At 26.9% G+C, this 24,635-nt stretch overlaps 2 protein-coding genes across 2 annotated transcripts in view; both read left to right on the forward strand.

The window, feature by feature from the left end:
• LOC107449199 (voltage-dependent calcium channel type A subunit alpha-1) overlaps positions 1–24,635 on the forward strand; it is a 345,775-nt gene that overhangs the window by 76,249 nt on the left and 244,891 nt on the right. The gene's annotated exons all lie outside the window — the stretch shown is intronic.
• On the forward strand, positions 8,718–9,449 carry LOC147813883 (histone-lysine N-methyltransferase SETMAR-like). Its single transcript, XM_087160138.1, has one exon. It carries the CDS (start codon positions 8,718–8,720, stop codon positions 9,447–9,449), a length of 732 nt encoding a protein of 243 aa, XP_087016264.1.

Raw genomic sequence — 24,635 nt, forward strand, 5'->3', positions numbered from 1 at the left:
CATTGTGGCTTTGTTAAATAGAATTTTTAAACTTTGTTTTAAAATTTTATGAGCGACAAGTATAACGAATTAAGGTATTATATTTCTTTATAACATATTGCATATTCTTAGATCATAAGTTAAAAGTTACATTGTGGTGCAATTTATCCTCATCCCTACTTGATGTTGAGCAAACACCAACATTACTCACATAAGTTGAATAGTGAATTCTTACGTCTTCTTAAGTTACTCCTCATTGTACAGTAACTTTTTAAGTTACCCCTTATTGCATGGTAAATCTTAAAGTTATCCCTTATTGCATGGTAAATCTTAAAGCTACCCCTTATTGTTTGATAACTTCTTAGGTTTTCCCTTAAATTGTACGATAAATGTAACTTGAGTTACCATTATTTATTTATTTATTCATTCATTCTTTAGCACGCGTGTTTTAGAAGTCTTTTTCGCCACACAGATTTACCACATATACAGATTTTCATCATATTTATCACGCGGAGTTAAATCGAGGATCAGGAAATCATCAGGTAAGTGTTAATCCTGGGTTAATTCTCGATATTTATTCATCAGTCGTCTTCAGCTGTGGATTTCTCAACTTGGGTTTTACTTTCGCTAAAAATCTAATAAAGCTTCTCTGATTGAACGGTGTGAAACCACGTGATTTTGAATACAAAATAAACGCATGCAGAAGTAAAACTCAGTCAATTAAGAACTTATGTATTATCGTCGTGTAAAAAAAAAAAAATTCTAATGCTAAATTATGGACTGTAAAATCTCTGGTGTAATACTTATCCAAACTCAGTGTTAAAAAATTTTAAAGATTGCGTAAATGTTTCCTTTATTATAAGTTAATACGGTATCGACTGCTCTTACACACTTCAAAAGGTATAATTAAATCTTAACAACAGTAACACTGATCTGTTGCTCATTGGTGAAGAAGGTTGTATTTTTCAGAGCTCCGTAAATTTGGCTAATAATTGTTGTGATAGAACTATTTAACAAAATCATTGTGCAAAATAATAGTAGGGCATGTTTTAAACGTATAACAATTGCTTTTACACCATTATTAAAAGTTTAACGGGGAATAATTGGTAAATTTTAAGATTATGACAAAATGGCGGTATGTTTACATGAAGTGTGCTGATGAAATGTGAGTACCGTCATTCGGGGCTACTTTGTGCAGGATTTCGCAGTTTTTGAACTTTGACATGTAAAAAAACTATGTTAATTCAAACTTTAGTAAAATTTATCGATATTATACTCATAACTGGACTCAGACGAGTCAATTTGATCAATATTGGCATTATTTGTGTGTAATATTTACGAATAATAAGTCAAAACATACCTTGCACAAAGTAGCCCCCAAATGGGGCTACTTTGTGCAGTGATAGGAATTCACTTTAATAATCATGTTTTTAGTAAAATATTGATCTAAAATTGTTAAAAAAGTTAATTGTTGACATTTTTAAAGACAAAAACATCAAGATATGTAAAGATATTAGTTTGAAAATAATTTTCAGCGTTAAAAAACCATTTTTTTTTTGAAGAATTTTTTATTAAAAAGAATGTTTATTTCAAAACATTTGAGTTTAAACAAAAGGAAACCATATACATTTTTAAACATTGAAATGAATGAAATTTTAAAAATAATTATTATTACATATTCATTAACATTTATAATATTGTTAAATTTGAACATAACATCCTTGAATGAACATGACAGAACTTGCTCTTCAGTTTTTGTCAAAATCACCTGATGTCCCATAAAATATATTTTTATGTGTTAAATCGTTTGATTAATTCATTAGAAAAATCTTTGTAGAAGAAAAATAATAGTTTACCAGGAAGTTTCACGTGTTTCTTGTGAATTTTATTAGAGATAGTATTTCTGTGGATTTTGTACTTCCGAGAAGCTTCTGCAATCGACATACCACCAGCAACTGCTTGCAAACATTGTTGCAGCTTTTCTAAAGTGTAATCACGGTAGTTTCTCGGTCCAGGTATTTTTTTATAACGTCTGGCCATTTTTCTGTCGAAAAAAAAAACGAATGAAATTCTGCACAAAGTAGCCCCAAAGTGCATTTTTTTCATTTTCCGTTTATTTGTTATTAATTTTCAAATTTTTTTAACGCTGACATGATATAATTTTTTATTAATATATAAATAAAAAATTTTGCACTTACTACAATTGTTTTATCAACGTCTTTGCATTTCACAGCTTAAGTTTCCACGCACACTTTTCGACATCTGACGTCCTCGGAAAGTTGTTTACATTGGATGAACGAAACACACTCTGAGATTGTTTTAAAATTCGAAAAAATGTTTGTAGTAATAGAAGAGATTTCTATCTTCAAATTCCACACATTTTTAACGTGAAATACACATATTACTGAATAGCAGCACTTGAAAAATGCCAAATTTGAATTTGCACAAAGTAGCCCCCGCTGCACAAAGTAGCCCCGAATGACGGTACTTCTTATTGAATGAAATTAACAAACTTGTCTATTAACAAAAATTAACAAAATAGTCTATTTAATACCAAGTAAGTTTCTCTTTAAGTAATCTTTATCGATTAATATAAAGTATTTATTGTGATAGATTATTATACAAAGTATTCTGAATATTTCTGTCGGATTGATTTGACAAATTACTCATATAATCTATTGTTATAAAATCCATGTATGTTTTAGTTGTAAAATAAAGGTACTTATATCCTCATAATTACATAAATCTGTTTATTATATAAAATAATTTTGCTGCGTACGGTAGCATTTAGATAACGAGTTGCTATGAAATTTTCAATCCTTTCATCTCTTATTCAAGTTAGCACATGTCCCAAGATTGTAAGTGAAGTTTAGAAACACTTTGTCAAAATGAATGTTGTTTAATATTAAAAAATAAATTTAGAAACTGTTTTTGAATTGCGCAATTTATTTTTAGATATTCGTTATTCATAATTTTATTCACTCTTATAAAAGACTGAACCGAACTTTCTCGGAAAAGGCGCATAAAAAATGCTGATCGGTTTTTCATGGGCTGAAAATGTACTTAATTAAAATTGTAGATAATGTCCTTTGTAGTTCACGTTTAAATTGTTAAAACGTTAAACCAACTAAGAATTCCCTTGTCAAAAATGCTCTAGAAAAAATATCTCCCATTAACTGCAACTGAATACTGCGTTTCGAATTAAAAAAAACTATAAAAAAAAATTTAATTAAATAGTCAGCTTATGCATTTTGTGTTCTCTTGGGAATTGGATAAGGATGATAATAATTTCTCTTGGGAATATATTGGATACGTTTTAAATGGAGATATAATTGGATATCCAAATTCCTACTTTTATTATGCTTATAAAACTGAAAAAGTGCCGAAAGCGTTGCCATCATTCCGTAATGCATTAAAAGATTAAGCGACAGTTCTCATATTTTTTAATTGGATTTTTCCAATCTCATAAATTTTTCAATAAATGATAAAATTGTGAACTTCATGGAATTTTCATTTACTTTTTTCATATTTAAGACATTTACTTAAGTTATTTTCCTCTTAAACTGAAATTTTTTATAATTTTTTAATAAAGTTTTTTTCCCTTAAGGTTCTTTTTAAATTGTATTAAAATAATAATGATTCACAGATATTTAAATACCTTCTTCAGGAACAGCGTAAAAGCGCTTCTAGAAGTAATGTGCAATTTATAAAATTTTACTTGATATATATTCCTCTTCATGTTATCTTAATTGCAAGTTAACTCTAATACAAACCAATATCAAGCCCACAGATTACAACTTCTTTACGTCGATGCATGTTGTTTTAATTAGCTTGCTTAATTACAATTACAAATTACAATTACAAATTACAATTACAAATTACAATTACAAATTACAATTACAAATTACAATTACAAATTACAATTACAAATTACAATTACAAATTACAATTACAAATTACAATTACAAATTACAATTGCAAATTACAATTGCAAATTACAATTGCAAATTACAATTGCAAATTACAATTGCAAATTACAATTGCAAATTACAAATTGCAATTACAAATTACAAATTACAATTACAAATTGCAATTACAAATTGCAATTACAAATTGCAATTACAAATTGCAATTACAAATTGCAATTACAAATTGCAATTACAAATTACAGTCACAAATTACAGTCACAAGTTACAATTACAAATTACAGTTACAAATTACAGTTACAAATTACAATTACAAATTACAAATAAAAAAATACAAATAAAAAAATACAAATTAAAAAAATACAAATTAAAAAAATACAAATTAAAAAATACAAATTCTTGTGAAAGTAGAACGGATAAGCGGCTTTAAATAATAAAATAAAATTTTGTACATCGATGAAAAAAAATTTTCAGAATAACTCTGATTCATAGAGCAAATTAACATACTTGCTGGTCCCTTTTCTACACACTCCCACGTCCAAAAACAGCTGTCTCTCTTCCAATTTGTTGTTTGCTTCTCCCTCTTGCTGTTTAAAAATTACCCTTTCACCTCTCCTTCCCTTGTTCTTTATTCTTCCTTTTCATCACTCTGCTAGTTAATAGAACCAAAGCCCTTATTACATAACTTTTTGAATTTTTTCTAATAAATATGATATAATCAACTTATCTGTATCTGATCTTTTAAGTTGATATAAACAACAAACAATTAGGTTTTAGCCAACTAACTAAGTTATCATTCTTTGTTGTAGTTAATATCCCGCAAACGAGAATGAATTAATACCTTATCTATCTTTCATAGGTATAAAAATGTCTATGTGAGTGTCTTTATAGACTCCTAAACTATTCGACCGAGAGTGATAAAATTTGGAATATTGATAGTTCGGAGAGCGAAGGATTCCGAATTAAACATATTTATACTTATTATTTTGCATTAATTTATGTCAAAATAAGTGAAAAATATTTTATTTAGCAATTTAATGACTCATGGTTATGAAATACTTCATGAAACACTGGTATCTTTTTCAACGCTAAAGGAAAAATCTTCCAAACATGGCTCAAATCCAAACAATAATTTTTCCAATTTGCAATATTTTAAATCAGAGAGAAACAGTTATTCATCGGCGAAATTCCTTTAATTTACAAAATCAATTATTGATATATTTTTGAATTTGATAAATTTTGAATCAATTTCGAAAAAATTATTTCAAACTACTTTTTTCGGTTTTGTATTGAAGTGCAAAGATATTTCCGATATCTAACAATTTCTTATAGCAACTATTAGACTATTTTTCATATAAAAAAATAGCAAAATATATTTTTGCTTGAAAATAGAGGGTCAGAAAAAAATATAAAAGGAACACCGGTGTCCGATCTGAGTCAATGTGTTAAATATACGAACGCAACTATTTTGCTTTAATTTATTGAGTTTATTTTGGTTTTATACCAATATAATATGCTAACATCTTTACCTCAAAATAAAATACAACAATAAGTTACATTACCTGATTAAAAACTTCATTCACGTCAAAAATATACAAATATGAAGAAATAGTCGGCATGCTTCAAGCACTTAAATAATAGACGCTGATTTTCAAGACTTACCAGGCGTGAACGTTAAGAAACAAATGATTAGAATAAAAAAAAACTTTAAGTTTCCAACGAAAAATGGAAAATAAAGGTGAAAAACAACCTCACCATAACTGGTGGAAATGCTTTTTACCCTGACTTACCTCTCAGCAACTGTGATTAATTCTGTTCTGTTTTCATCTTTTTTTCTCTCTCGACTTTAGTGGTTTTTCTTATTTTGTTTCACTTTTATTTTGCCATTTTTCTTTGGAAACTTTATTTGTATTTCAAATCATTTCTGTTTCTTTACATTCAAGTCTGGCAAGTCTCGAAAATGTGTTCCTATTTTTGAAGGGCTTGAAACATGTCGATGGTTTTTTTTTTTCAAATTTGTATACTTTTGAAGCGATTGAAGTTTTCATTGTGGTAATGTCTTAGCTCTTCAGTTTCTTGAAATTACTTAATCGTTTCCATTCTTACTCAAATTTCAATCCTACCTTTGTTATGGTTTATTATATACCTATATGATACAGGACTTATATCCTTACCTTGACAATGTAATTATAAAATAAGAACAGTGGTTTTAATAATAAACTAATACAAATGACGAAAAAAATTATATTTTAAAGCAGTGGTTACCAACTTCGGCCCGCGAAGCCTTTTTTCGTGGCCCATGGAACTAAATTATATTAGTGGAGTTTTTTGTAGAACTTAAATATATTTGTTGTCATTTTTTTGCTGACAATTTTCATAAAAAATCTATAAGGGTTTCAAATACTTTTCTTTCGTTAAAAAAAAACGTAATTTCTTCGTTTCTGTGAAATTTAGCGCAACAACGGTGCAAAAAAATTTATTTCTCAGGTAAAAATCTACTTCTTATTTTAATTTGTAATTCAATACTTTTGTTTTGTACAACTTGATAAAAGTCTGGCAGTAATATTTGATGTTCCTTCAAACATAAAAGAGTCCTATATAAAATTTTGATAAAGTTACGGCCCGCCATTTGACTGGTGTTTTTAATTGCGGCCCCCGGCCTCATGTAAGTTGGAAACCCCTGTTTTTAAGTTCAATAACGGTTTTATCCTATCATTTTAGTAGTTTTGTTTTATCTATGACACGGTTTTAAATAAGTCAGAATCTAGAAAAGAATTTATGTTTATCTTCAAAATGCAGTTGTGAAATTTAACAATGGCTTTCATGCCTTTATTATTGAAATTAATGAAGGCATAATCGGCAATTGGAATAATTTGCATATCTCAGTTCTGTCCTAGTCAGAGTGGAAGAAAAGAGACAGATATTTAAAACAGTCATCTGGGCAAGAGCATCTTTTAGAAATTTGAAAAAAATCAACAACAAGAATTCAATACGGAACAAAAATTAAATATTTATAAAACAATAGTCAGGGCAATTTTATTATGTTTCTGGAACATGGCTTCTTAAAAAATAAGATATTCAAAACCGTGAAGTTTTTCAAAACCATTGTCTCGGAAAAATTTTCAAAATCCTTTGTTTTCAAAATCTTGTGAAAATAAGAATTAAAACAGGGTTGGAAAGAATACAATAGAAGAATAACTGATCATAAGAAGATGTAAATTATCTGGACTTGTATTGAAAATACCAAGAGATAAGTAAACACACATTTATCAATCCTGGGCGCCTGACAACAGAAGAAAAAGAAATTAGTCCAAGATTGACTTGGCGGAGACAAATGCATGTGGGTTTGAACAAAGCAAATTCAAACTATTAAAAGAAGCCAAACAACGGGGTCGGGCATGAAAAAGTTCCGCCATGTCTTATGTACCAAAAATCAATTAAAAGACTAAAAAATAAGCAATTAAAAGAGTAAATAAAATAAATGAATGAAATCATAAAATCATAAAAAGATAATAATAGCTTAAATATAAACCGAATTAATAATTTAATAACTTAAGTATTGGGCTGTGCTCCATGCCTTTAATCCCATTTAACTTGTACTTTTCGGCACTTGTCAAACGACAACAACAGCAACATATAATAACTTAATAACTTAAGTATATATAATAACTTAATATATAATTTAATATATATAATAAATATATATAATAACTTAATATAATACGAATAACTTAAGTATATATACCTATATTTTTTTCAAATTTTTAGTTAATTTAAAACGCCTTTAAATTCCATGATAGTTATTCATTATATCGCTTAGTCTTTAGCCTTTGAAGTTATTGATTATTTAAATTCGTCTCTTTTGTTTCTGAAAAAAAAATTAAGCATTTAAACCTTCATTAAAATGTTGAAAAATGTAAATACTCTTTATATTAGAAAGAAAGGCAGAGATAAATATTTCTTTTCCTGACTATATAGTTAAAAACATTATCTTAGTTTCAATGAAACATACTAAAAAAAGTATAAAACATTTAAGCTCATTGCGATCAAAAAAATAATTCAAAAGACGATTTTTGTGGAAAAAAATTAATTTAATTACCTAGTAAATAAAGAACGCTATTTATTTATGAGTTCTCTTTACTGTTTATTTTGTGAAAGGAATAGTAAATTAGTTATAAAGAACTCAATATTTAAATTTTATAATGAGTATAAAAAATTTTCGTTCACAAAGGAATTGAATAAGGATACGTTTCGATATTGCATTTATATTTACAATTTTTGGTGTTTTTCTGAATCTTTTAATTAATTTTAGCTGAATCTTGAAAAAAAAGTTAGGATGAATTAATATTTACGAATATTATAACAAAAGTAAGTTTGAGTGTACTAATACTACATTTATTACTTGTTTTTCACAATTACCATTTAAAGCAAGTAATTAAAAAAAGTACTAGTTATTTATGTATGCATTTAAATTATCTACATTAAAAAGTTAATAAATAAATTATTAATAAATTAATCAATAAAAGATAAATTTAGTTAATAAATTAATTAACAATCATTTACATGTCACGGATAAATTTACAATTATTTAGAGATCTACTTTTTAATAATACGAGGGTTACTCTGAAATTTTTGAGATACGCGCAGACGAGAATTTACAAAATAAAAATAACGGTTTAATTTCGAAATACAAAGTATTTTAACACATTAACACAGCAGACGATTTTTTACTGACTTATTTCAACTAGTTTAGCGTAGAATAAATTTTAAGCAGAAGAGAAAATGGAGTTGACGCGAGAACATTTTTGCGCTATGATTTTCTACGATTTTAAAGCAGGATTACATCAAGTTCAACGGTTGAAATTAGCATTTAGTGATGAATCTCCAGCTCGTGCTACTGTATTTAGATGGTTTAAAAAATTTAGCAGAGGTCGCAATTTTCTTCAGGATGAAGAACACACAGGAAGGCCGCCGTCGGCAGTAATCCCGGATAATGTGTCTGCCATGAGAAAAATGTTAAAGGATGATAATCGTTGTACCTATCAAATTATACGGAAGGAACTTAACATTGGATCCGCAGCTATACACAAAATTATTCATGAAGAATTACATATGAAATACAAAGCCATCAATTTTGATGGACAGAAGACAGTAACAGCAAACTGGTATACCGCTAAATGTCTTCCAGAAATTCTACAAGAAGTGAATGTTAAGGGACTAATGCTTCACCATGACAATGCATCTTCACATACAGCCGAATCAACAGTTGAGTTTCTTAAACAAAAACAAAATAAAGTGATAGAACATCCGCCGTATTCACCTGATCTAGCCATGTGTGACTTTTGGTTATTCTTTAATCTAAAAAAGAACTTACGTGGACGTCGTTTTCATTCAGAAGAAGAGATTGATATGGCTATAAATGCATTTTTTTTTCATCTATTCCAAGAAATGAATGGCTTGAGGCATTTAATCTGTGGAAAATTCGACTACAAAAGTGCATTGATGATGAAGCAGACTACTTTGAACACACCTAAAATATTGTAAGTGTAACTTTAAAAACCTAGTTGTATCTCAAAAATTTCAGAGTGACCCTCGTATTAGTCTGGGAGAAAGTAGCTTCAAAAACAAAGTTAGGCAATCCTCTCTCGATGAAAAATTAAATATTATTTTAACAAAAACATGGAAGAAAGTGAATAACGTTATAATTTTGGACCACCCTGAATAACCTTTGATCTAATGATCAAATCTTCACGTTCTAGAACTTAACCTTAATGGTTTGAGGGGGTGACTTCAAACATGCTAATGTAGAAAGTCAGAAATACTATTCAAGCAGAAAAGGAAGAAGAAAAGTGAAAAGAAATAATATTCTGCTTGAATAGTATTTCCGACTTTCTAAAGACAAATTTTGTTTTAGCTGCTTCAAGCGTTTTTAAATTTTGATGTATTATTTTAAATGTTATATACTTATTTTGTCTTTTTCTGAATTTGTAAATCAGTTTCATACTTTCATTAGATTTGTAAATCAGTTTCTTTCCTTGATTAGATTTGTAAATCAGTTTCATACTTTCATTAGATTTGTAAATCAGTTTCTTTCCTTGATTAGATTTGTAAATCAGTTTCATACTTTCATTAGATTTGTAAATCAGTTTCTTTCCTTGATTAGATTTGTAAATCAGTTTCATTCTTTGATTAGATTTGTAAATCAGTTTCATTCTTCGATTATATTCCTAAATCAGTTTCATTCTCTGATTAGATTTGTAAATCAGTTTCATTCTCTGATTAGATTTTTAAATCAGAAAAAAAATCAGATACTTAAAATTCGATTTCTTAGGAACTGTTTGACCTTCATTTTGTCCAAATTTTGTATTTTGCAATGTAAAATTACTTTTTTTAAAATGATACAAGAAATTGCACGTCTTACAATCCAAAATTTTTTCAAACGTTCTTAAATAAAATAACAAAAAGATAATAAATATTTACCAAAAAAAATTTTTTTGCATGGAATTATCTTTAGATAAACGAATTTTATAATTATGTGCAAAGATTTTTCAATTCGCTTAAAAAGTTATGGAGATATAGTGAAATACGCAAGAAGTAAAATTAGCATTAAGGTATCTAAAACCGTGGATCGCTCCCTAACCAAACTATGGGGACCATATTACCCAGATTTTAACTACCCCTATATTTTGGGGGTCAAAAATTTGAGTTTTTCGAAAAAACGATATGTTTATTCAGAGAAAAACGTTTCGTGTCTGATTTCATAACTTAAAATATCGCCTGCACTTATTAATTAGCATATTTGAAGTCGTCTCCTCAAGCCATTGAGTCCAAAAATATGAAGATACAATCATTAGATCAAAAGTTACTCAGGGTTATCTGTTCTTCTTTTTGTATTGAGAGAGTTTGAAGTTTCCTCTATTATTTGAAATTGGAAATTCCCCCTTTAATATTTTGACTATCATAAAAGCCGTTGTGGGACAAAATAACTGGTGAGGGCTAAAATAACTCTGCAAGAACCAAAATACTAAATAAACCTTTCATGTGGTAATATTAGCAATCATTTGTATTTTATATAACTATACATTTCACCTAAAATGTGTTGCTATTTTCTTTTACATTTTCTTTCATTTCAATATGATATCAACTTATCAGGGGCAAATAATTTTTTTTTTAAATGCGGGAAAAAACTACGGAAATTTTAGGTTATAATAGATGTATCATTTAATTAATGATATATGAATATTATACTAGTGCAGTGAGAAAAAAGAAATAAAAACGTGAAATAATATTTGAATTAATGATCAGATCTAGATGTTCTGGAACTCAATCTTAATAATTCGAAGGGGGACCTCAACTATGCAAATTAATAAGTATAGACGATATTTAAAGTTACGAAATCACACAAAAACACAATTTCTCTGAAATATCTTTTTTTTCGACGAATTCTGATTTCTGACCCCAACGGTATAAAGGGGAAGCCACAATTTAGGAAATATGGTCCCAATAATGAGGTCAGGAAGGTGGTTTAAAGTTTGAACACACAAATGTTAATTTTACTTTTTGCATATTTCGCTATATATTGAGAACTTAAGCAAAATGAAAAATTTTTTGCACACAATTATAAAATTAGTTTATCCAAAGATAATTCCATTCAATTACAAAAACTTTTAGCAAATATTTATTATTTTTTATTATTTTTTTATTTAAGAATTGTCAAAAAATTTTGAATTGTAAGGTACACAATTTTTTGTATCATTTTAGAGAATGTAATTTTTAATAGCAAAATACAAAATTTGAGATAAATCAGTCGAATAGCTCCTGAGAAATCGAATTTCAAGTATCTGACTTTTTTGGAATTCAATTTCTAAGGAACTATTCGACCGATTTTACTCAAATTTGGTATTTTGCCGTATACCATATTTTATCATCGACAATCTGAGCTACTTGATGTTCTGGTCTGTTAATTCTGTCAACAAATTATTTTCGACCTTTCTTAAATAAAATAATAAATATAAAAGTTAATTTTTGCATGGATAAACGAGTATCAAAATTATGTGTAAAATGTTTTCAATAAGCTAAAAATGTTCTCCAGATATAACGAAATAAGCACAAAGTAGAATTATCATTTAGAGGTCCAAAGTTTGGAGCTCCCTCCTGAAGAAACTATTGGGATCATATTTTCCAGATTGTGGCTACCCCCTATATTTTGGGGGTCAGAAATCCTAATCCGTCAAAAAAAAGCTATGTTTATTAAAAGAAAACACATTTTTGTGTCTGATTTCGTAACTTAAAATATCGTCTGCACTAATTAATTAGTATATTTGAGGTCACCCCCTCAAGAAATTACGATTGAGACCTAGAATGTGAAAATCTGATCATTAGGATCAAAAGTTAGTCAAGGCGTTTTTTTTTTCTTTTTGCGCACTGTACATACATATGTGATTATAGATCTTACCGTAAAAATAATAATAATCGAATACAGAAAGTGTTATTCTCCAATTCATATTAAATTATTTTTGGTCTTGAACAACATTCTCAGATTACAAGTTTTCCGGTTCTAGCTGGGTTTAATTTCCTAAAAGGGTAGTCTAATTTCAGTACCTCTATTCTTGGCTATTTCTCATCCTTTAAATCAATGTTATAATAGCAGCCTTTTGTATTAGTATCGATTTGTATTTTTTTTTAATTCCAATAAAATTTCTCTTAGAATTTAATGAAGAAACAAAAGTGATTGTTCGTTTAGTATTTATTGAAAATTTGATTTTAAAATATAAAATTGCGTAATTATAAATTTTTTTAAATATTCTTAAACATTTAATTTCTTGATTCATTATTATCAATTAATCTCTAAGTTTTAAAAAATTGTGTTTAATTTCGGTATATTCTCAAAAAATTTCAAATTTCTGGGAAAAAAAGGAATAAACAATGGCTGGTTTTAAAAGATTTCTTCATAACAGTATTTTTTACGGGATTAATTCATGTTTAGTTTTAAAAATTGAGGATTGTGAACTTTTTTTTCTTTTTTTTAGAATATTTGCTGATTTATGATTACGGAAATTATCTTAAACAACTAATTAACAGACCAGAATATCTAGTACTTAAAAAGGCCGTTCAAATCGTCGACGATAAAATCAATTATTTCAAAAAATGTAAGCAAAATAAATTGATTAAAATTGAAGGATGAAGTCAAAATTTCAAATAGAAAGGTTAAGATTTATTTAAATTCGGAATCATATAAAATTCTTTCTCGTTCAGTTCGATAGATGGCGCATAAAGCGGAAACAAAGAAATCCATGATAAAGTTTTTAAGCGGCACAGGGCCACAGCTTTTCAACAAATTTGAGAATTAGTTTTAGTTTTTTATTTATTTTAATATGAACACTAAAAAAAACTCTATGGAACTGTTTTTTGTAGTTACGAATTTTAAAAAAAGAAAAATTATGTGGAAGATTTATCTAGATGTGAAATACATTTTCGCTTTGAAATACATCGTCAGAAAGAATTATGTTTAGCAATAACATACTTACGACAAAGATTATTTTTCTTAAGAAATTAAGAAATATGCTTATACATTGTTAAAAAAAATTATAACCAAAGGCTTATAATTAATCTTATCTATTGCTATTAAACTTGCAATTCGCAAGTTTTGCACCTATGCTTTCCAATTTAAAATTTTTGCATCCAGCTTTATCAATTGAATTTTACCTGGAAGCCACAATTTCATCAAGGGAAATTATCGATTTTCGATAAATTATTGTTGAAATTACATTAATTAACGTGATTATTTTTTAAATAATTCGTTAAAATACAATGCGTAATCCGTTAAATCAATTTTATTCTTAAATTATTAAATTAATGAAATCTTATAAGACATTTCTAATAAGATATATATTTAATGAAGAAAAAGACAAACAAAAAAATAATAAATTGTAAATTTTGTTGTAAATCTGTTGAATTTAATATATTTCACATCGATGTGCTCTTTTATACCAAAATTTCCTCTCTTTCACTAAAACATTTTTCAAAATACCATTTAATGACTTTTAAAGACTTATTTCGTATATTTTAGGAGATTTAAAACTTAAACATTACTCCCTTTATATCCTTTATTTAATAAGTGAATTTAAATAACGTATAATTTGTTTTTTAAACTTTGTACTTTTTGCAACGAAATTAAAAAACTATTGAACTTTGATGATTTTCAGAATTTTTATCAATCATATTACTCACGGAATACATATCCACTCGAAATTTTACGATATTTCGGTAATAGTGTAATAACAAAACGAAATAATAATTTTAAAAAATATCTATAGCATATACCTAAAAAAACATAACTCAGTGAAATTTAATATGTATGTTTCTTAATATACTTATAAGATTATTTGCCACCAATTTAATTTCAGGATCAAAATATTTTCAACAAGTTACATTCAATTTTTTAAATTTTTTCTTAAAAAATTGACATTAAAGTACTAAAAGAATTCCATTAATATGTTTGCCATCGGCAGGAAATGTATAAATACATAGTAATACTATAATTTAATCTAAATCCTTCAAGCAATTTTGAAATTACCGTTTTCCATATATTCGCAGATTCAATTTTTTTCACTAGTTCTGTTAACTCCAGTTCAACATAAAAACTTATATTATCCTTCTCAATGTATCGCATTAATAGCCCTTTACTTGAATATTTTTGAACTTCTCGTAAAAATTATGAAGAAAAAATATATCATAGGTTGGAAATTAATTTTATGTCATTATAAATATAAAGTTTAAAAATAAAATTTGAAATTATAGTGTGATTGGACCCTGCGCTTTCCCAAACCCCGATGATCGCTTTGCAAGCCGCGCTCGCCACTAACTTACTAGTTGCGCGCTAACGTAAAATCTTAATAATTAAAACCAGTTTTAAAATACTTTAAAACCAATTCTTTTTTAAAAAGTTAAAACTTTTACTCAATTATAAGTTAAGCTATAATAAAATAAAACTTTTAAATTGAAATGAATATCGGGCAATCGAAAAAGTTGCAGAAACAAAAGAATCACACTTTTAGAAGAAAGCAATTACTATTTAAAATTCACAGCTGTGTCAAAAACATAATTATAAATTTAAAAACTTTGTGTAATCACTATAAAGCGATTATTATATAAATAAGATTATTGTCATTGAATCTTCATAAGCGTAATTAAAGGATAATATAAAACACTTTGGTATGAACTCTTAGCTTTAAACCTTTCAATTCTTTTCCATTTTCAGCTCAGTTTGTTTCAGCTTTTCGTTCTCTACCCGAAAAAAGAATTTTCAATCAGAAATTTATAAAAATGTAGGTTTCAAGTTTATGACAGCTCAATCGCTTGATATTTCAATTTTTGTGTGACCAACGCGATAAAGAAATAAGGACCGTGTTACAGAAATATATATATTTAGAAGATCTATAAAATGTGTTTTGTTTTTCAATTGCTGGTATATGTTTATAGCGTAAAATGGGATAAATGGGATGAGAAGGGATGGTGAAGAATGGCACCTTGTGATAAAGGTGGAAGAAGTCAAAAATATTAAAAAAAATAATAAATAAAAAAAAAGAACTTACTTGATTTTAGACGACACCTTATTGTATATACATTTTAAACTTTAATTTTATCGAAAATTCTAAAATATATAATGATTGTTGTGACTACGATACACCTTGCAAAATGCATACTCAAATTTTCCCACATATTCTTTTTTCTTTGTTTCCCAGGTTCTTAATATCTTGTGTTTTTGTGTAAGCTATATTATTTAGCATCATTTATTTATGTTTCATCAAGTAAATAATATCGATTTTTTTTAAAAAATTAGTTCTGCATTGGCTCATCTGGCCAACGTGCCGCTATACTCCACATCAAAACTAAGCAAATACGTAATAACTCGATAAATGCAAATTTTTGTTGATTAAAAGTGAGCCTCTCTTATGGCAATAAGCATTTGCAATGGGATTTTTGAACATTTCCTGATGACTAATGTATAGTATATACTTAAACTAAACATCGAAAATTTATTTTCCAAAAATTCTTTGATTTGATAAATTGTTGTGAATTCTTTTATTCTCCCAAATTTTATATTTTCAATGATGTACTCCGTTATACTTTCTTAAAATATCGTTTTATTTTATCCAAAAAAATATGCAGATATGTTTAGGAGAAGGGAAAGCATTCAAAATTGTCAACCTAAATATGATAATTGCATATTTTTTGCACCATTTGAAGCATAATTAACAGGATTTGCAGGCCTCATAAACATAATTTATCGTAGGCCTAATCCTCCAACAACAATAAGTGTTATTTTCATATTTGTTAGAATTTTTAAAGAATCTTTTTTTCAGAATTGCAATTTTTATATTTTTTCGTATGAGAATGAGGATTCTATGCAGTTCTCCTTAAAAAAAATATTTAAAACATATTTTTGCAAAGAATTCCGATAGGTTTCTAAACGGTTGCGGGACAATTGTGCCTGTTTCCTTCCCCTCTTGAGTACGGTTTTAATTCTGTTTAGTATTTAGTATTTCATTAAAAAGAAATACAAATATGTTCAATTTTTAAATCGCGGTTATTATAATCGTAAACATCTTAACGCACCCTAATTAAAGAGCTCCTTCCCTTAAAATAAAATCATGAAACAAACAATTGTTATTAATTGTATTTTTTTAATTTGATTTTTATCATATAAAAAAAGTCAAAAAGTTTTGTATTTCATAAAGGATTAATATCTGTCTTTCATTGTATAAACTTAAAATCAACTAATCTTGGTAATCCAGGTAGTATTGGACTAATATTTTAAAACGATTATGTTAAATCGTAATTATTTAAATTAACAGAAAAATAGTGGAACTCTCAAATATCTACTATTTCCGTATCTTTTCAAACTGATGCAGTTTTCATTCTTTTCATATCTCTCAAAACTATGATTTTCAAATGATTGGTAGTTAATAAGTTTTTCCTTTTTGTTTTATTTCCAACAATCAAAGTTATTCCAGAAAAACAAGTTTTTTTTTCTTTATAATATATTTATGCAGCTGTTAAGTTTTTTGGTACTACCATTTTAAAATTTAAAACTTAAGTTCTGGCGTTGATTTATAATCTTGTGATGCTGCCCTCTATACTTCAAATTATTGACTAAATTCTAATTTGAATAAATATTATCTATTTCATAACATTTATTAAATAGAGTGATAACTCTATTTAATAAATTTTATTAATTAGATTTATCACTCTATTTAATAAAAAAAAGTAAATACTTAATAATATTTAATTAAATTCATAAATCTTGAATTAAATGCTAGAAATTATTATTAATTTACGTAAATCTTTCGTTTTGTATTACTCTACTCAAATTTTGAAATTAAAATCCTGCTAATCATCTAGGTAATATTCTGATGGTAATTAATTCAGAATTTTTTATAAGCAAGTTTTTTCTATAGTAATCTTTTTGGAATAGATTTCAGTTTTTTTAATAATGTTCTTATATTTTTTTTTTGGTCATTAACTTTTTATTGATAATCATATTTCTCTAATGACATCAAAAACTGAAAGAAAACTGTTTAAATTATATCACTAAACGCCATCAAAATAATCCATCTTTAGTGAAATAGTGTTACCCACATTCACAAACGCTTAATTCTTGATTTCTTTTCACTTTATGTCGGCATCGTTATAACACGGAGCATTTAAAAACTGTTAATACCATCAGTTCGAAACAGAAAGTTGTTCATAATTCCAAGAATCTAGAATTTGATATTTTGGATATCAAATGATGCTAACAGCATGAAGTATGAATATTTGAAACAATTAATATATTCGATATTTTAAATATAAATATTTAAAACATTGAAACTATTGAATTTTTTTCATAAACTTAGTTTGTACATCTTAAAATTAAGCTTCCTTTTTCCCTATCCGTTCGTGAACATTTCAACGAGTCAAAAATAGTAATAGTGAACTAATATTTTAAAAGGCACTAACAAACATTTTATGAAAAGTTGTTTCTTTTTTCAAATGTATGGATGTTATTTTAATCAAAAATATTGATTTACACAATAAATTAATAAACTCAGAAACTTTTTACTAATAGGTAAGAGTATAGTCTCTAGTATTGAAAATTTAAGAAAATATAGTCGTATATTTGAAAAATTATTTTCAAATATACTATACGACTAACTAAATAGTATCTGATTATTTGCAAAATAATATTTTAAAATGCGTTAATATTATTTTTAAGGAAACAATCACAGCATTTTTTTATTCTTCATTGTTTTTTCATGCTATTGATTAATTTATAGAACGCATTCACAAAAACGTTTTGAGAACACGTTTCCCCAGCAAATCGAATTGCAATTAATTTCAAAACTTTTAATTGAGTCTGTTATTTTAATTCAGTAATTTCGATAATAAACGGGGGAAATATGAAAAAATAACAGAAATTGTGACCTGTTAAAAATTATTTTCTGACTTTTGTGATAGTGTTGTTGTGTCAAAATTTATTTTTTTAAGCTATCCAATGGTAACATAATACGATGTCAAAAATGTAAGGTCGCTTTAAATAAATGCCGCTAATTTTTATTACATAATAATGAATTTAATCGTTTATGCAGTAGTTTATGTTCAATTTTATAAGTGTCAGTATCAAACTACTCAAGCTCAACTGACTTTCTTGAAGGAAAAAAAATTATGATTATTTCTTATCGAATATGTTAGAGTGATTTAAAGTTTATTTTTATCTTAATTCTTACAAATTATTTCTCCTAAAATTTATTTTTATGATCTACATAGAAGCTGTGACATATAATGCATTTTTTAAAAAAAATATTTCAATTTTGAAATGTAGAAGAAAAAATTTTTTAAGTCTAGCTTACTTATTTAATCAAAAATGAAATATTTTTATTTATATCTCTTTGAAATATCTTTTCTTTATTATTAATTTAAAAAAATAAAGCAATGAATACAAATAACATAATTTTTAAATAAACTATTTATGGTCTTTAAAAAAATTATAAAAATTGATTGCTGATAAGAACAAAACAAGACGCGGAAAATATAGTCGCCCCTGAGAGATACGAACCCATGACTGTTAAGTGGTAGGTTCGTACTCTAACCGTTCGACTATACGGGCCATCGAGAGGAACAAGAAATTATTATCAAATCTACGCAATATCACAAATTAATCTGATAACCGAAGGTGTGATTTCAAAATTTTCAGTTACAAAATACTTTTTTCTCTCTATTCTTTATTGAAATTATCATGAATAAAAAATAACGCTAAAAAATTGCAACATCAAAAAACATTTTTGTAACAAGATATAGAAATGTTTAAGATCTTTAAAATGTATTTTTAAAAAAAATCTTTAAAATAGTTTTTTTTTAATTTTTTTAATTAAATTTCATTTTTGAAAAAGAAAAAAAAAAAAGGCCAAAGTCACAAAAAAGATAAGTCCTTTTGCTTTTGTTGTGAAGCAAAGGATCACAAAAGAGAGCAAATCTGGCATAAGACTCAAGATTTGAATCAGGAGTTTTATGATTTATCAGATATTATTATTTTAAAATAAAAATTTAATACAAATATTGACCCATGTTGAAAATGTTTTTGTCAAAAAGTTTCATGATATATATACATATTCCTTATCTTTAAATTACGATGGCTTGTAGAAGTTTTTTATAACCATTTCTGTCAAACTCTTAAAATTCAACCGTTAACTATAGCAAATATTAAATATACCAAAGTATAAAGAATGTATGTAATTTCTTAACAAATCTTATAATGGGAAAATTTTTGCAAAAAATTCTCGCTGATTATCATTTACTGTCACAATATTATCAAACTTGCGTCACAAATTTTGCATGAAATGAGTAAAACCTTATTGTATTATTTAAATCAAAAATAAATTTAGTTAATAAAAAAAGATCTACAAAGACTGATTATAAGTCAAATATATTGTTTTTGCTTTCTTTTACTTATTTTGCAATGATTTAAAACAAAAATACTTCAATTAGTATTTTTCTGAATAAATGAATGAAAAATGTACCAAACTCAGACAAAACCATCACTAGTCTAAATTATATTTTCCGCTTTTTATACTTTTATTCTTTTTAACATGTCATAAAAAGTAGTATTACTAAAAAATTATACTGAATGGTAATAGTGTAGGTTGGAGCTATTTTGAATGGCACTTGTACAATATTTACTGTACATGAATATATTGTTTAAAAAAAGAATAATAAACAGTGTGTCTTTTTTTTACTCCCGTGAGATTAATGTTCAACAGAAATATTTTATTTTTTATTTTATTTTAGTCCTTAGACAATATGTAATTAATTATACGGGCGCATTTTCCATTTAATTATTGATTCAGAGAGATGCTAAAGAAAGGAGAAAAAAAACTATTTATGAAAGAAATAGCTATGTTTGTCTATGGAGATCAGAAACGAAGGACCTTAATTAATTCAAACATTGAAACATCTGAATAGAGTTGAATTTTTAATGAGTAAAATGATAGTACCTGTCTTTATTTGCATGCTTTGTAGCAAAAAAATATTTCCTTTGGGAAACGAGAAAATGTTTTAAATTTTATTTTGCATACTTAATTTGTTTTGTTATTATAATAGAGCTCGAATTGTTATGTCAAAATAATAAATTTTCGTTGGTTATTTTGACTTCCATCGAGGCTCATAGTCATTTGTTTAAAAATTCGGAATATAGTTTAAAATTCTTTTAATGTCACTTATGATATTCAAGAATGTTAAGCATATGCAAACTCTATTTTTTCGCAATTCACCGAAAATATCTTGTAATTCCCTTTCAAATAACAACATATTTTTATGTTTTATATTTTTACAAAATTATTAGTGTTTCTTTGGTGATACCTTTTCATATGCAAATATTCAGTTTAGTTTGTAATTTAAATAATAACTTTTTGGTAAGAATGAAATAGTGATTCTTAATATTAAGTGTACATTTGTATGTATGTGCACATTTTTTTGTAGTATGTGCACATTTGTAGTATCACTTGTAGTATGTGCACATTTTTTAGCAAAAATATTGTAGTGAGAAATGAGACACAAAAAACCCAGGTAAAGATTCCTCACAACTACTCAGGGGCGGATACAGAAATTCTTTTTGGAGGGGGTCATAGACTCAGATCCCCCCCCCACAACTAATTTTCTTTATAAAAAAATTTTTTTAAATATTTAAAAAAAAACTGGAGTGTTTAATGCTAGTCTTCTCATTTATTTTTTGCATAATGAACAATAGAATAATACATAAATAATTCAAGTATTAATAATTCAAGCATGGTGCCAGATTTTAGTTGCGAGTTTCGCAAGTTTCTCATCTTCACCTTTATACAATCTTTGGTTAAACCTGTTGAAGCGCGCTTCAACATTATTAATGTTTACAATGAAACTGTGACGAATTTCATTTCATTCTTTTGGATTATGATTCTTGAAACAGTGAAGAACTTAATTAGATGGGGAAAAAATCGTTTTTTCCGGCCTACCTAGGTGTATATTCCCCCTTAAATAATTTTTAAAATATTTTTTTTTGTAAACTCTTTAGAAAATAATTTATTTTCAATTTGGGGGGGTCATGACCCCTATGACCGTTGAATCCGTCACTGCAACTACTTTAAACGTTAAGTTTGTAAAGAAAAAGGCTTCTAACGCAACTATTTTTCGAATCTGATGGGTTTCGAATTCCATTGCTTCCATCAATGGAAGCGATGAAAATGCCGCTGTGGCTGAGCGTTAAGAAGAATTACATATTTTAGAATCACGTATAGGTAAGCGTTTAACAAAACTTTTCACATTTAAACTAGCCATTACGAATAATAGTTAAATGATCACTTTGGTCATGCTTTCAAATGCAAATACACTCTCGTAAGACATGGATGTTATTTCAATAGAAGGTAGCATATTTTCGACTAACTTAATATCTTAGAGGTGATATAACAAAAAAGAATTAAAAAATTTCTAGAAATTGAAAATATTATATAATTTCCTAAATTAAATATTCGCTGTCGAAAAGGCATAAAAAGTTAAGTGTGAAATGAACATATTCGAATAAAAAAAGGGTTTAAAAGTAACAAACTGGCTCATGAAAAAAATACTAAATATTTCATAATGATATCTCATGTTTAACTATTAGTCTATTTTTTTTATACAAAACCATTTCGAATGTATGTATAAATTAAGCTCTCCAGCAAAAGTAGTGAAGTATTTGCTATATTTAGAGAGTAGTTTATGGTCACTACATTTATAAAAAAAGTAGTTATAGTCAACAACGTTTGTAACAAAGTAGTTGCAGAAAAATAATGTAGTTTTAAGTACTTGAAATCAATCTTAATTGTTCAAAGGCCCAACTTTAAAAATGCAGATTTCACAAACGATCTCTCATGTTACAAAATCAGATGCAAAAGTGTACTTTTTCTGGATAAACATTTTTTGGACGGATTTAGATTTTTGTTTATCAAAATATGAGAGAGGAGGTATAGCCATTAACTGGAAAATAGGGTTTTAATAGTTTTGAAAAGGCAGCGGTCAAAAGTTTTTTTTTCATCTTAATTTCGCTTTTTGTGTATTTCAAAATATCAGTGAAGTCACAGTTTTAAAACTTGTATTTCTTATTAGCTATTAAACAGATTCCCCTCATTTAAGTCCTTTTAATTAAACTTAAATGCGTTAATTTGGAGTAAGTGCACTACCCTACAATAATGGAAGAGGCTATTTCATATTTTGACATTTTCTTAAATTTCTCAGTGGTAATACTTATAGAAAAGGAAGAAACAAATACTTACAGAAAGAGGAAAAGTTGTAGAGAAGTATTGATGCAGTAAATCTACCTATCTAATCATTATCAAAAAATTCAACATATATTGAAAAAACCTTCAATTGGAGGTAATAAGAAATAGTTTTATTACAAAAATATTTTTTTAAATTAGTCATTTCAATTCTTTTTTTTGCGGAAATTTAAATTTTTTGAACAGTAAGACAATGAATAGTTATGAAATTTTTATTACAAATTAAACTCAAATTAACATAAGGAATGCATGTTAACACAGGAGGAAGATCAGAGTTGTACAAAGAATATAAAAAAATAAAATTGCACAGAAATGTTAAATAAATTCATTAAAGCTTAAAAAAAGTTATTAACTGTAAAAAGAAATTGAGAATGCTATCAAACATAAAAGAGCTTTTAATTTTTTGTATGATAAAATGTCATGGGTGTATTCTATGAAAGCATTGCTTTTATCCACAAGCTAAATGTATGTATTTCTTATTCAACATTACAAATTGTCCTATACTTGGGAAAAATAAGTAATCTTGTAATACAGCGGATCACTTTTCTTTTAAATTCATTCAAATCATCGAGAATCAAAACTAACAACAGAAATAAAAGACTTATCTCGAAGTATTTCTTAATTATCTCCTATAATATATCGATTTCAGCTTTCTTATCTACAAGAAAGTTAAACACATTTGAGGTCTCCAATTAGTTTTAAAGCAAGGAAGAAACAAAAATGCTGTCGATGTCTATCAAATCACTATTCTAATCAGGAAATATATCACTGTTCTAGTGGAAAAATTTATCACTATTCTAATGGGGAAAAAATTATCACTCTTCAAGTGGGAAAAATTTTTGAAATTACAGTGAGAAAATTTATCACTATTCTTGTGAGAAAGTAGAATGAAAGATATCAAAATCAGTTTAATTCCTTGGTGAAACTAGAAGGTTTACTAGATGCTGCTTTCTAACTTTTTTCTATTTCCTTCGTCAGTCAAACAAATTTTTGATGTTTCAATTTTGCTCTTTTCACAAGAGATTCGATAGATTTCATTAACATTTCTTTACTTTTCCTCATTTAAATATTGATTTGAGACCTCTTTTATGTATAATTTCTGGCAAGAATTTTCAAGCATGTACATTAAAGAAGGTAATTATCGAACACCATCTATATTAAATTACCTAATCAATGCGCGAACTAATCGATGGAATAAAACTGATCAATGTTCTAACTGATCTATCAAATATATTTTCTGATTTCTTGTAAGGGTATTCTGATTTAATAATAATAATAAAAATATTATTTAAATTTCCCACAGCTAAATATTTTCTTAGAAATATAGTGATATCGAAATATTTTCTTCAAATTCCATGTAGCTAATTAAGAATCACAAAAGAGCTTTCATCTTTTTTACCGTTCTTCTTTAAGCGAAACTGATTTCGATTCCAGAGTTTCGACGTATTTTTGTAAAGATACGAAGCTACTTTATTGGAAATGTCTCCAAAAAAACACAAATGAATTTGAGAGAACTAAAATAAATCCCATTCGTTAAGAAATCGATAGAATTACAACAAAAGTGCTTTTCGCGGAGTTTTCAAAAATCTTTATCATTGACTGTAGTTCCCATGGAAACCCTGTAACAGATTATTCCAGGCATTGAAATAGTGTCGAAAACCTAGAAAAGCGTATCAGAGAAATTAAATCCAACGAATTTATTTTATTGAACAATGCTCTAGAAATAAAGTAATTCATCAAAGTTGACAAAAACTTTTTTTCTGCCTTATTCATTCATTTAAAATATTCTTCAATATTCAATTTGGCAATCATAATTTTCTTTTGTTTTAATGACAGCAAAGAAGATTTCCCCAGCATATTCGTTTATATTCCGTGACATAATAATAAAAAAATACTGTAATCG

The sequence above is a fragment of the Parasteatoda tepidariorum genome, chromosome 3 (assembly GCF_982258835.1).
Source record: "Parasteatoda tepidariorum strain Cologne lab strain chromosome 3, Ptep-v5.0, whole genome shotgun sequence".
Taxonomy (NCBI): Eukaryota; Metazoa; Arthropoda; class Arachnida; order Araneae; family Theridiidae; genus Parasteatoda; species Parasteatoda tepidariorum.

Coding starts and splice junctions, on each gene's coding strand:
- LOC147813883 (XM_087160138.1), top strand. CDS start 8,718: ATGATTTTCTACGATTTTAAAGCAGGATTACATCAAGTTCAACGGTTG.